Genomic DNA, 12,726 nt, shown 5'->3' on the forward strand with positions numbered 1-12,726 from the left:
CGCCCCGAAGGCGAGGGGGAGTGGAGGGTTTAACGCCCTGAAAAAGAGCGGGTGGTTCTCATCGTTTGGATAGTGGTCCGCGAGACCAACCGAGGATGGCGGGCTCGGGCTTTCCTCGGTGCAGGCCGCGGCCTTGAGGGAGGTGCCCGCGCTAGTTCTCCCCATCCTCTGAGCTCGCCGTGACGGGGGCTTGCCAGAATCACTTCCGGATCCCACGGGTACGACACAGGAAGCCGGAAGTGCAGGTTTCGGCTGCGGGAGAAGGGAAGGGCGACCGCTGAACCGGGACTTTGTTGGCGCGCAGGGGATCTAGGAGGGCTCGCGGCCCGCAGCTCCAGCCCTTCTCACGTCGGACCGACTCTGCTGACAGGTGTGGTCCTTTTCCCCGAAGACAGGGTACCATCGGCGGGCGTTCCGCCGCCTCTCTGAGACTCCCCGGGATGTCGAGGCTGCCCTCTCCTTTTGGGCCCGGGCTGGTTCCTGCCGCGCGCTTCTAGAGCACCGGCTGAGACAGGCAGATTCAGGACCCAGGCTACTTCAGCGGCTAGCGGGACTGTTTTGGCACCCTCTCTTTCCGCCGCAGGGTCTGACTGGTGTGAGGAGGACTCTTCTAGTTAGGAAATATTTTCTGTCCATCAGACTTGAATGCGTTTGAGGGCGTTAAATTTTTTAAAAAGACCTCAAATATAGCAGCTAAGTGTCTTATCTCATATGCCTAGGTTAGGTCGCTTTGCAAAAACAATTAGTATCTACCGGACCTCGTCTCATTCCTACGACCTGAAGATGAATGAGTCGTGCCTGGCTTGTTCAGGGAACAGCAAAGGAAGCCAGTGTAGCTGGGGCAGAGTGAGCGAGGGAGGGAATGGTTGGAGAAGGAGGAATAGGGACCAGATGGGACAGGGCCTCGTAAGCTGATGTAGGGACTTTGGCTTTTACACCAAGGGCAGGGTTCTGAGTAGAGGAGGGACATGATCGGAAGTACCTTTTAGACTGATCGTTCTGCCCGCGGTGGGGAGAACAGACCATAGCAGGGCAAGGGTTGGAGCAGGGTGACCTGTTAGGAGGTTATTGCACTTATCCAGGTGAGAAATGATGGTGGCTTGGTCATTTTATTATGGACAATTCCAAAGATGTACAAAAGTGGAATAGTATAGTAAATCCCGCGTACCCAGCTCCCAGCTTCTACAATTATCAACTTGTGGCTGATCTTGTTTAATTTATACTCTTCACAACCGTTTCCCATTATTATTATGACTATTAATAACAGCTAGTGAGATATAATTCACATTTCATACAACACCCTTTTAAAGTACACATTTTAATGATTTCTAGTGGATTCCAAGTTGTACAACTATCTTCACTACCAAATTTCACATTATTTTCATCAACCCCGTAAGAAACCCCATGCCCTTTAGCCATCATCCCTCATTCTTCCCCTGCCTCCTCCCAGCCGCTGGTAACTACAATCTTTTTTTCTGTATATACCTCTTCTGGATATTTCGTATAAATGGACTCACACAGTCAGTCTGTGGTCTTTTATGACTGGTTTTTTTTACCCAGCATGTTTTCAAGGTTCACCCATGCCAAAAAGTGTACTAATAATTTGTTTCTTTTTTATGGTCAAGTAATATTCTGTTGTATATCGATGTGGAGCCCTGGTGGTGCAGTGGTTAAAAGCTCTGCTACTAACCAAAAGGTCAGCAGTTTGAAAGTTCAAATCCACCAGCCACTCCTTGGAAACCCTATGGGGCAGTTCTTCTCTGTCCTGTAGGGTGGCTATGAGTTGGAATCAACTTGATGCTAACGGGTTTGGGTTTGGTTTGGTATATGGATGTACTAGATTTTGTTTGTCCATTCACCTGTTGATGGCATTTGGGTGGTTTCCACTTTTTGGTTGTTGTGAGTAATGCTGCTGTGAACATTCATGTGGGGACATGTGTTTTCATTTCTCTCGAGTATACAGCTAGGAGTTCCCCCATTATTTTGAAGCAAATTCTAGGCATCATATAATTTCATTTGTGAATATTTCAGTTGCATTTCTCTAAGAAAGGACTTATTGAAAAAAAAAAACACTTAACTGTGCTGTCATTATCACATCTCAGATAGTTAACATCAGTTGCTTAGTGTCATCAAGTGGATTCTGGGAGACACTTGACAGGATGTCCAGATGGATTAGATGTGGGAGAAAGAGGAGTCCAGAATGAGGCCAGGGTGGCTGTCTTGATACCTGGAGGATGGATTTGCCATCAGCTGATAAATGGGGAAGGCTGGGTGGGACTGGCTTTTGGGAACTCTCAGGGGTGCAGTTTCAGATCAGTTAGTGTTGAGAGCACAGTTAGATATCCAGGTAGAGATGTTGTCTGGCCTGAAAATCTGATCTGGGGCACCATCAGCATTTAGAGATGGGGCTTAAGGCCGTGCGTGAGACTGGATGGAATTCTCAATGGGGTAAATGTAGGTAGAGTAGAGAAGAGGCCCCAGGACAGAGCCCTGGGGCACCCCAGCATGGAGGGATAGGGAGAAGAGGAGGATCCAGCAAAGGAGGCTGAGCAGGAGCAGCCAGTGAGGAAAGCAGGAGAGTGGGAGGTTCTGGAAGCCCAGGGAGGAAGGTCTGTTAAGGAAGAGGGAGGGATCGACAAGTTCCTCCTCCAGGTAGTCAGTGCTCCCGGGCAGGATTTCAAAGGGCTTGGGCTGCACCCTCCTGCGTGGCCTCCCTCCACTCCACAGGAGAGTGCAGGCAGCTTGGGCTGGTGCTCTGCTCTGCTGGCTCAGGCCCAAGGTCCAGCTTTCACTTTCTAATTCCTCAGTACCCATCCCACACCAGGGGCTCCTCACTCCCACCCCCTGCCCCCCAGCTCCAGGGAACACTCACCAGGCTCTGAACAGTTTCCTTGGATCTTCTCTTACTAGTGTATTTGTCTCCCGTAACAAAGAACCACTAATAGCATGGCTTACAGCAACAGTTTATTCTCTCGCAGGTCTGGAGGCCAGAAGTCTAAGATCAAGGTGTGGGCAGGGCCATGCTCCCTCTGGAGGCTCTAGCGGAGGATCCTTCCTTGCCTCTTCCAGCTTCTGGCAGCTCCAGGAGCTCCTTGTCTCGTGGGTGCACCACTCCAGTGTCTGCGTCCATCTTCACACGGCCCCCTGCTCTGTGTGTCTCTCCCCTGTGTGTCTCTTAGAAGGACACCGGTCATTGGATTTAGGGCCCACCCAGTTAATCCCAGATGATCTCATCTCGAGATCATTTAGTTAACATCTGTAAGATCCCAGGGTCCAGGGGTTAGGACGTGGCCGTATCTTTGCGGGGGACACCATTCAACCACTTGTACTAGGTGAGGGGCAGGCACTCTCCTCTCCTCGTGCTTGGCTGTGTATGTGAGGTCGGATTTCCAGCACACTGATGTGTCCCTCCAAAGATAAGCCTCTCCGTAATTTCCTACAGCTGGCAAATTCTTAGCTTCAGCTTATAGTCCAGAGGTGGGTGCTGAGCCGTTGTCTTGCCCGGCGCCCTTAGGTGGTCTGCCAGCTCCCTCTGCCGCTTACCTTGGGGCCTCAGGCATTGCTGCGACCCACAGTCCACTTCAGCCTCCAATTCTGCTAGACAAGGTGACTGACGTTCTACGTAAAAGGTGGCCCTAGGACCCGTGCACAGAACGCACCCCTTATTCTGCGGGGTACGGGAAGGCTGCCGGGGTCTTGTATAAAGCGTTTGCTGCCTTTCTCTTCCAGACTGTGCCGTGGTGGATGAGCAGGCATCTCCGGAAGAATCCGCTTTGTGAGATGGTGCAGCCCAGTGGTGGTCCAGTGGGGGACCAGGACATGCTGGCTGAAGAGTCTTCTCTGGGGAAGCCAGCCATGCTTCACCTGCCTTCAGAGCAGGGTGCTTCCGAGCCCCTCCAGCGCTGTCTGGAGGAGAATCAGGAGCTCCGAGGTGGGTGCACAGAGGGTCGGGGCAGCCAGCCTTGCTGAGGGAAAGGCTCCGTCTGCTCACGTTGAGCGGCCTGTAGTCTGGCTGTGTCTCCTGAGAGAAGTGTGTCCGCTGCTGGGATGAGACCTTTAAACTGCCCAGCAGAGTGGTGGCAGGTGGGAGAGGGAAGCACAGATCCCGGGGCTGGCGGCTTTGTGAGAGCCAGCTAGCACTTCCAGCTTAGCCAGCCCTCCTCTTTGTTTCAGTCTGGCTTCCCCAGCGGCGGCGGGAAGTTTATTTAGAGAGCTTTCAGGATCCACACCTGGGATGTGGAAGGGGAGAGCGAGCGGGAAGGGAAAGAAAGGGAAGAAGCAGGGGTGGACAGAGGGAGAAGCTGGGCAGCCTCGGCAGGGAACTCTGGAGCTGGAATGAGCTGTCAGAGTCCCAGGTGGGCCATCGTGGCCAGGCCTTTTGTATCCCCCCCACCGCCCCGTTCAGCAGTCGTTTGCTGCGGGCTTCCCTGGGATGGGGGCGCGGTTCCTCTGGGAATGGGTGTGGCTTCCCTGGGCGGCCCACCCCTGTCTCCATGGCCAGCTCTGCTGCGCTTCCTCCTGTATGTTCAAGGAGCGGCTTCCCGGGTTCCTGGAGCCCCTGCTTCCTGGGGGGCTTAGCAGAGGACTGGGAGTGACAGTTGCAGCCTCCCTGGCTGCGGGTCTCACTGGCTTCCCTGGTGGCATGACCCAGCCCCTTGCCCCTGAGGGATCTGAGACCCATCACCGTGCCGTCTTAGGCCAGCATGGCTGCCTGTGGGTGCTGCACCCATTCTCTTCCTTCCTCCTCACGATCAGGCCCCCACGGGACCTCCTCTGCTGCTCCTTTGGCATGAGCAGCCCGAAGTGCCCTGGTGGCAACTGTAGTTCATAATCCAGTGGGACTGTACCCGCTTTGGGGACCAGACCATTAAACTGCCCAGCCCAGAGTGGTGGTGGGGGGTGGGAGAGGGAAGCCCGGATTCTGGCTGTTCAGGGTACGTGTCTATGGCTCTCCTGTTCCCCTAGACCACGTGGCCATGTCCTGCTCAGTGTGGCAGCTCTTGCTGTCCCAGAGGGGTGAGGCCTTGAGGCTGTGTTGCCCTTCACCTGCGCTGCCTGCCTGTGTCTGGCAGGCAGCAGTGGAACGCGTTGGCTCTATTGAATGGGTGCTGGGTGTCAGGCCCGAAGGTGTTGGCCCTAAGATACTCCTGTTTGGGTACGGAGAGGAGGCTGAGGGTGCAGGGGCAAGGGAGGACCTCGTCTCTGCTTGGAAGGTTTGGGGGGAGCTCTTCCTGGAAGAAGTTGCGTGTACCTAGTCTACCACTTGTTGTATGACTCCGTTGACATGGGATGTCCAGAACAGGCAGAGCCATGGAGACAGAACGCAGGTTAGTGGTTGCAGGGGGCTGGGGGTGGGTGAGTGCTAATGGGCGCAGGTTTCAGGGTGATGAAGAGGGTCTGGAACGAGGTGATGGTGACGGTTGTACAGCACTGTGGATACTGAACACCACTGCACGGTCCACTTTAAAGTGGTTCAGAGGGTGCGTTTTAGCTCACTGGGAAACACTTAAAAGCAAAGTGGGTGCATGGGAGCTGAGCCTTGGCAGGCAGAGGGAACAGAGTGTGCGGAGGTGTGGAGACAGGAGAGTCCCGGGCAAGGCACCGGCTTGGGAGTTGATCCTCCGGGTTGGAGGATTCTGGCAGGGAAGAGAAGGTGGCAAGCTGACTTTGAAGCCAGCAGTGGAGTGTTCCGTCGAGCTTTTGACCTGAGGGGTGACATGGAGCTGCCACCTCCTCCCATTTTTATACAGCTCTTCAGTCGACGGGACATTTTCCTGTCCCAGATGGTTTTTGTCACCCCCAGCAGCCCTGCTTCTGGTCTCCGCCGAGCTCAGCCTGTTTTCCCCCTGCTGGGGCTGGTCCCTGGCCTGTTTCTCTCCCTTCCTCCGGCTTCCTGAGGTTTGCACAAGCTCACGACTCTGCCTGTTCTCTTCTAGCCAGGGCTGGTCCCTGGCCTGTTTCTCTCCCTCCCTCCGGCTTCCTGAGGTTTGCGCACGCTCACAGGTCAGCCTGTTCTCCCCCCGCCGAGGCCGGTCCCTGGCCCGTTTCTCTCCCTCCCTCCCTCTGGCTTCCTGAGGTTTGCACACGCTCACAGGTCAGCCTGTTCTCTCCACGACGGGGCTGGTCCCTGGCCTGTTTCTCTCCCTCCCTCCGGCTTCCTGAGGTTTGCACACACTCACAGGTCAGCCTGTTCTCCCCACGAGGGGGCTGGTTCCTGGCCTGCTTCTCTCCCTTCCTCCGGCTTCCTGAGGTTTGCACACGCTCACAGGTCAACCTGTTCTCTCCCCAACGGGGCTGGTTCCTGGCCTGTTTCTCTCCCTCCCTCCGGTCCCTGCTGGCTTCCTGAGGTTTGCACACGTTCACGACTCAGCCTGGCAAGAGAATGAACAGCTTCTTCTTGAGGCTGTGTTTTTCACGGGCTTCCCTCTCCTCTTTCACGGCGGAGGTGGCTGCCCCTGGTGAATATGCAGATGAGGACATCTAGGCTTAGGGCTCAGCAGCGGTCAGTGTCATAGAAGTGGAGTGGGTCCGTGCCACCGGCTCTCCCAGGCTGCTGTGGGCAGTGCCAGTCTGCCCGGGTGGCCATCCTGGGAGTCCGCTGGTGCTCCAGGGTAGGACACACGAGTTCCAGAGTCATTTAAAAAGAAAGTGTCATTGACACACACTTTAAAAACTTTTTTATTGTGGTTAGATATATATAACAAGACATTTTTACTTCGCCTATTTTATTTTTTTTCTTTTGTTGTTGTTGGTTAAGTGAAAGTTTACAATTCAAGTTAGTCTCTCGTACAAAATTTTATACATACATTGTTACGTGACCCTGATTGCTCTCTCCATACTGTGACAGCACACTCCTCCTTTCCAGCCCTGATATTTCCCGTGTCCATTCAACCAGCTCCTCACCCTCTCTGCCTTCCCATCTCACCTCCAGACAGAAGCTGCCCCTTTGGTCTCTTGTGTCTACTTGAGCTAAGAGACACACTCTTCACGAGTATCACTTTATGTCCCACAGTCCAGTCTAATCCGTGTCTGAAGACTTGGGCTCAGGAATTGTTTTATTTTCTGGGCTGACAGAGAATCCAGGAGCCATGCTGTCCGAGGTTCCTCCAGTCTCAGTCAGACCATTAAGTCTGGTCTTTTTACTAGAATTTGAGTTCTGCACCCCACTTTTCTCCTGCTCCATCTGGGACTGTCTGTTGTGTTCCCCGTCAGGGCAGTCATTGGTGGTAGCCTGCCACCGTCCGTTTACTTCATCTGTCTTTCAGGGTACGTTTATTATGTACACGTTTACGTTTATTATGTACGTTTACAGTGGCATTTATTATGTTGTGCAGCCATTACCCATAACAGAAACTCAGGACCCCTTCAGCAGTAGCTCCCCATTTCCCCTTCTACCCAGACCCCGGTGACCTCTATTCTGCTTTCTGTCTCTATGAGTTTGCCTATTCTAGATGTGTTATGTAAGTGGGATCATACAACACTGGTTCTTATTTCACTCAGCATAATGTCTTCCCACTCTAGCCATATTGTAGCAGGTATCAGAACTTCATTTCTCTCTGGGGCTGCGTACTAGTCCCTTGTATGCAGGCACCACATTTTGTTTATCCACTCATCTCTCGATGGGCTTGCAGGTCGTTTCCACCTTTGGCGATTGCGAATAGTGCAGCAGTGAACGCTGGCGTACGAGTGTCTGTTTGCATTCCTGCTTTCAATTCTTCTGGGTGTATACCTGGAAGTGGACTCGCTGGGTCATGTGGTAGTTCTCTGTTTGACTTTTTGAGGAACTGTCACACTGTTTACGAAGAGTCTGCACCATTTGACACCAGCAAGGAATGAAGGTTCCATTTTATTTCTTCACACCCTGACCAGATTTTTGTGGTATTTCGTTGGAGGTATTTAGGGGCATCTTGTTAGTGTAATTAAGTTTGAAAGCGTTTGAAGAAATAAAGGAATTGTTTAAAAGCCCCCTATCTGTCTGAAGGCCTTGTAGTGTGATGGGGAGGGCGCCGTGATGGGTAGCCCCGGCCTCAGGCCCCAGGCCTCACCTTCCCCTCACTGACTCCTCTGCCACTAGATGCCATCCGGCAGAGCAACCAGATGCTCCGGGAGCGCTGTGAGGAGCTGGTGCATTTCCAGGTCAGCCAGAGAGAGGAGAAGGAGTTCCTCATGCAGAAGTTCCAGAAGGCCCGGAAGCTGGTAGAGAAACTGAGCCTGGAGAAGCTTGAGCTGAAGAGGCAGAGGGAGCAGGCCCTGCAGGAGGTGGAGCACCTGAAGAGATGCCAGCAGGTAGCTAGGGTTGGGGACTGTGCCACCAGCCACCTGAGTTCTGAAAGGGGGAACCCAAGAGACTCATGGGACTCAGGAAAGCTGTTATAGTCATGGTTACGGTTTATTACAGCACAAAGATACTGATTACAATCAGCAAATGTAAAAGGCACCTAGGGAAGGGTGCGGGAGAGACCAGGTGCCAGCGTCCGAGTGGGTGGGGGCAAAGGAGGGCAGAGGGAATGGAAGGGCAGGTCAGGCTGGGCCTAGTAGTCAGAGGAAGGACTTGGGCTTTGACTCTGCCTGCAGTGGGGACCATGGAGCAGGGTGACATGATCTGGCTTCCAGTAGAACGTAGACTGGAGGGGGCAAGGATGGAAGGGGGAACCCAGCTGGAAGCCTGTTGCAGCCGCCCAGTAAAGGATTAACCGAGCAGGGCTAGAGCGTCCACACCCTGTATATTCCAAAGAAAGGTTTGGCCCTTGCCTGGCTCCTGGTGGCTAATCTCTTAGCTTTTGGAATATCCTGCCTGGGCTATTTGTTTACCAAGCTCCCACCATAAATCACAGTGTTTGCCACTTTGCTGGGGAGGACAGCTGGGGAGCCCTTTCTAGGGGCACAGCAGGAGGTCACTGTGGCTACGTAGTGGACACAGACACTTCAGGAAAGGAGCAGTTGGCGGGGTGGGGAGAAGTCGCAGAGTGGTGGGCGTGCTGGAAGCCCACAGAAGCCAGCGCGTGGAAGGGCAGGAGCAGCAGATGCTGCTGAGAGCTTGGGGCCGAGGGGGACTGGGGATTGCTGGTGGGAGTGGGCAGCAGGAGGTCCCTGGGACCCAGGCCAGGTCAGATTGGGTGGGGTGATGAGGGAGACCTGATGAGGGAGCTGGGGAGCTGGGGTGTTTGGACAACTTGTGAATTTCATCACTGGTGGGGTTTTCCTGGAAACAGTGTATCAGTCTGTCTTGTTCTCTCCTGGATCCATGCCTGCAGAATGGGCCATGTATCTTCCTTCCTGCCTTCCTGTCTTGCCCTCGCCCCCCTCCAAGTCTCAGAGAGGGCAGGAGATGCCTTTCCACATGCTACGGCCTTGTGGCCACTGGGTTCAACCCCATACCTTGGTCACCGGGGCAGCAGCGCAGGCTGCCAGCTGTGTTGTGTCCCTCCTAGTTGCAGTCTTCATGAGGAGCCCCAGCACCTCCTGCATCTTTGTTGGGGGCTTGTGTCGCCCTGTCCTCGGAGATGAGGAGGAAGGGTCGGGGTGTGGGCAGATGGGCTTGTTCCTTTTCCGGGGCCCATAGTGCCTTTCACAGTTGAAGGATGAGGGTGGGCGGCGGGCTGCGGCGGCAGGGGGCTGCTGAGGGTGGAGGTGGGGGAAGGGTAGGGGTCAGGGCACATTGGCCTTGGAGGCTTCAGGGCCCCAGGGTTGGGGTGCTAAGGGGACGGGAGAATCCCCAGGGTGCATGTACCTCAGCCTGGGAAACCGGCTGGGGAGAGCGGTGCTGACAGGAAGTGGCTTTTTTTCCTGCAGCAGATGGCTGAGGACAAGGCCTCGGTGAAAGCCCAGGTGACGTCCCTGCTGGGGGAGCTCCAGGAGAGCCAGAGCCGCTTAGAGGCTGCCAACAAGGACCGGCAGGCTTTGGAAGGCAGGTGAGTTGGGACGGAAAGCCTTGCCCTGGAGGCCACTTCTGGGGTCCCTGAGAAGAGGCTGGTTTAGGGGCCTTCTGGAGCTTTCTCTGTGAGAAGGTGGAGTGATGACTGGGAGCGGCTGTCTCCCACGTGCCGAGTGATCACCCAGGGGTCCCAGCCGGCACTCTGGCTCTTGGCTCGTTTGCTGGATTTTACAGTATTTCCTTAGGTGGCATTTGGAAGGTCCTCAAGGCCACAGCCATGGCCAGTGGTCAGCTGGAAGGGCGGGTGGCAGGTGGAGCGTGAAGACAGCACACACGCTTCCTCAGGCCCCCTCCCTGCCGTGAGGGGCACACACCCAGCTGCCCTGCACCCCTCCCGGGCTCCTTTCCCCCAGCGGTGGGAGACGGCAGTCGCGTCGGGGAAGCCCACGGGGGAGTCGGTGCCCAGCGGCGCCTGTGGGCTGCCTCTGCTTGCCCGAAGCCCGCTGGGTGCCTGCCGTGACGCCCGCCTGCACCCCACCAGGGCCCGGGCGGCCAGCGAGCAGGCCCGGCAGCTGGAGAGCGAGCGGGAAGCGCTGCAGCAGCAGCACAGTGTGCAGGTGGACCAGCTGCGCATGCAGAGCCAGAGCGTGGAGGCCGCGCTGCGCATGGAGCGCCAGGCCGCCTCCGAGGAGAAGTGAGTGCCGTGCGGGCGGGGCGGTGGAGGCTCGGACCCCCTACGGTTGGCCCTGGGAGGGAGGGGAGGACAGAGGAAGATCAGAGGGTCTGAGGTTGTTTTCTGCCTCCTGTGGGGGAGAGGCTGATTCTCTCCCTTAGCCTTGTAGATTCATGAGTCACAGGCGTGAAAGCTTGCCTGGGGGCAATGCCGCTCCACCCAGCAGCCTCAAGGTACTGGTTTGAGCAAGGGGGTGTCAGACTCTCCTTATTTCTAGAGACCACCATGCCTGGAACAGGGCAGTCTGCCTGGTCGCCTTTGTCTCCCTGGCTACCTCCTAGCAGATGCCAGGCTGGGGCAGAGACACATGGTCCAGCAAGGTGGCTCTCCCCGCCTTCGGCACTATTGGTGATTTCAGACAGAGGTCTTCCAGGAAGACACAGTCTGGGTGTTACCTGTCTGACAGCACAGGCGGTCTAGATGCCTTCCACACAACTCCATGTGCACAAGAGCTCTGTCCAGGGCCTGGGGAGCCCAGGGGTGAGCTGCTCTCGGGGCTCTGCTTTAGCGGAGTGTACTTTCTAGGTCCTGAAGAGACAGGCAGGTGACAAAGTGCTTCAGGGACACCAGCCACTGGGCTACTTTCCCCCAATCCAAACCTCACGTGGATAACCTTTGCTACATTTTTAAAATGTAAAGTGTTTTTAAATGTAAGTTTTATTTTTTGAAAAGGTACATTTACATGGTTGACCGTTGAAAAGATTCCGGAGTATCTGGTGAGAAGTGTCCCTCCTCTTCTCATCCCCACCCAGGTTACCAGGTTCTTGCATATCCCCGCGGAGGTGTTCTATAGATGTGTAAGCAAGCGTGCGCGTGTGAGCCATCTGAAAGCGCGTTGCAGGCCTCGTGGCCCCCGCTGCTGAGCACCTCAGTCTGCAGGTCTGCAGCGCGAGGACGCATTAGTATCCACTATACAGCGTCCACCGTCACCTTTCACCGATCGGCCCGAGCGTGTTCTTACAACTTTTTTTTTAACAGGATCCTGTCGAGATTCGGAAACCCTAATGGTGTAGTGGTTAAATGCTATGGCTGCTAACCAAAAAGTTGGCAGTTCGAATCCACCAGGCACTTCTTGGAAACTCTATGGGGCAGTTCGACTCTGTCCTGTAGGGTCACTATGAGTCGGAATCAACTCGACAGCACCGAGTTTGGTTTTTTATTCTCATCAAGGTTCACACCTTTTGTTGTTGTCAGGTGCCGTTGAGTCGGCTCCAACTCATAGTGACCCCATGTACAACAGAACGAAACACTGCCCGGTCCTGCGCCATCCTCACCATCCTTGCTATGTTTGAGCCCATTGTTGCAGCCGCTGTGTCAATCCATCTCGTTGAGGGTCTTCCTCTTTTTTGCTGACCCTCTACTTTACCAAGCATGATGTCCTTCTCCAGGGACTGGTCTCTCCTGACAACGTGTCCAAAGTATGTAAGACGTAGTCTCGCCATCCTTGCTTCTAAGGAGCATTCTGGCTGTACTTCTTCCAGGACAGATTTGTTCCTTCTTTTGGCAATCCATGGTATATTCAATATTCTTTCCCAGCACCTTAATTCAAAGAGGTCAATTTTTCTTCAGTCTTCCTTATTCATTGTCTACCTTTCATATGCATATGAGGTGATTGAAAACACCATGGCTTGGGTCAGGCGCACCTTAGTCCTCAAGGTGACATCTTTGCTTTTCAACACTTTAAAGAGGTCTTTTGCAGCAGATTTGCCCACCCTTATATTTTTTTTAATGGTGATTTAGGTGAAAGTTTACATAGCAAATTAGTTTCTCATTAAACAGTTAATGATGTGTCAACATGCTCCCCCTTTCCACTCCGGGTTCCCCATGTCCATTTGTCCAGTTTTCCTGTCCCTTCCTGCCTTCTCGTCTTTGCTTCTGGGCTGCTGTGCCCGTTAGTCTCATAAACGTGATTGAACTACGAAGCACATCGCTCACGTGTGTTATCGTTGGCCCTGTAGACCTGTCTAATCTTTGGCTGAAGGGTGAACCTCGGGAGTGACTTCAGTACTGAGTTAAAAGCGTGCGCAGGGGCCATCCTCTCAGGGTTTCTCCCGTCTCTGTCAGACCAGTAAGTCTGGTCTTTGTTTTGTGAGTTAGAATGTTGTTTTATATTTTTCTC

The 12,726-nt window shown here is 54.3% G+C and overlaps 1 protein-coding gene across 2 annotated transcripts in view; it reads left to right on the plus strand.

The window, feature by feature from the left end:
* Positions 1-88: 88 nt before the first annotated feature.
* IKBKG (inhibitor of nuclear factor kappa B kinase regulatory subunit gamma) overlaps positions 89-12,726 on the plus strand; it is a 21,685-nt gene continuing 9,047 nt past the window's right edge. Inside the window, exons 1-5 of one of the 2 annotated variants that reach the window (XM_004390599.2) lie at positions 89-370; positions 3,730-3,931; positions 8,075-8,286; positions 9,793-9,911; positions 10,416-10,568. In XM_004390599.2, the coding sequence (XP_004390656.1) occupies positions 3,745-3,931; positions 8,075-8,286; positions 9,793-9,911; positions 10,416-10,568 (671 nt within the window). In that variant the 5' untranslated portion in view covers positions 89-370; positions 3,730-3,744. Of the gene's footprint in view, positions 371-3,729; positions 3,932-7,524; positions 7,893-8,074; positions 8,287-9,792; positions 9,912-10,415; positions 10,569-12,726 lie in introns of those variants that run through there. The other variant, XM_023725437.1, reaches the window with a different exon arrangement.

This window comes from Trichechus manatus, unplaced genomic scaffold (assembly GCF_000243295.1).
Source record: "Trichechus manatus latirostris isolate Lorelei unplaced genomic scaffold, TriManLat1.0 scaffold00309, whole genome shotgun sequence".
Taxonomy (NCBI): Eukaryota; Metazoa; Chordata; class Mammalia; order Sirenia; family Trichechidae; genus Trichechus; species Trichechus manatus.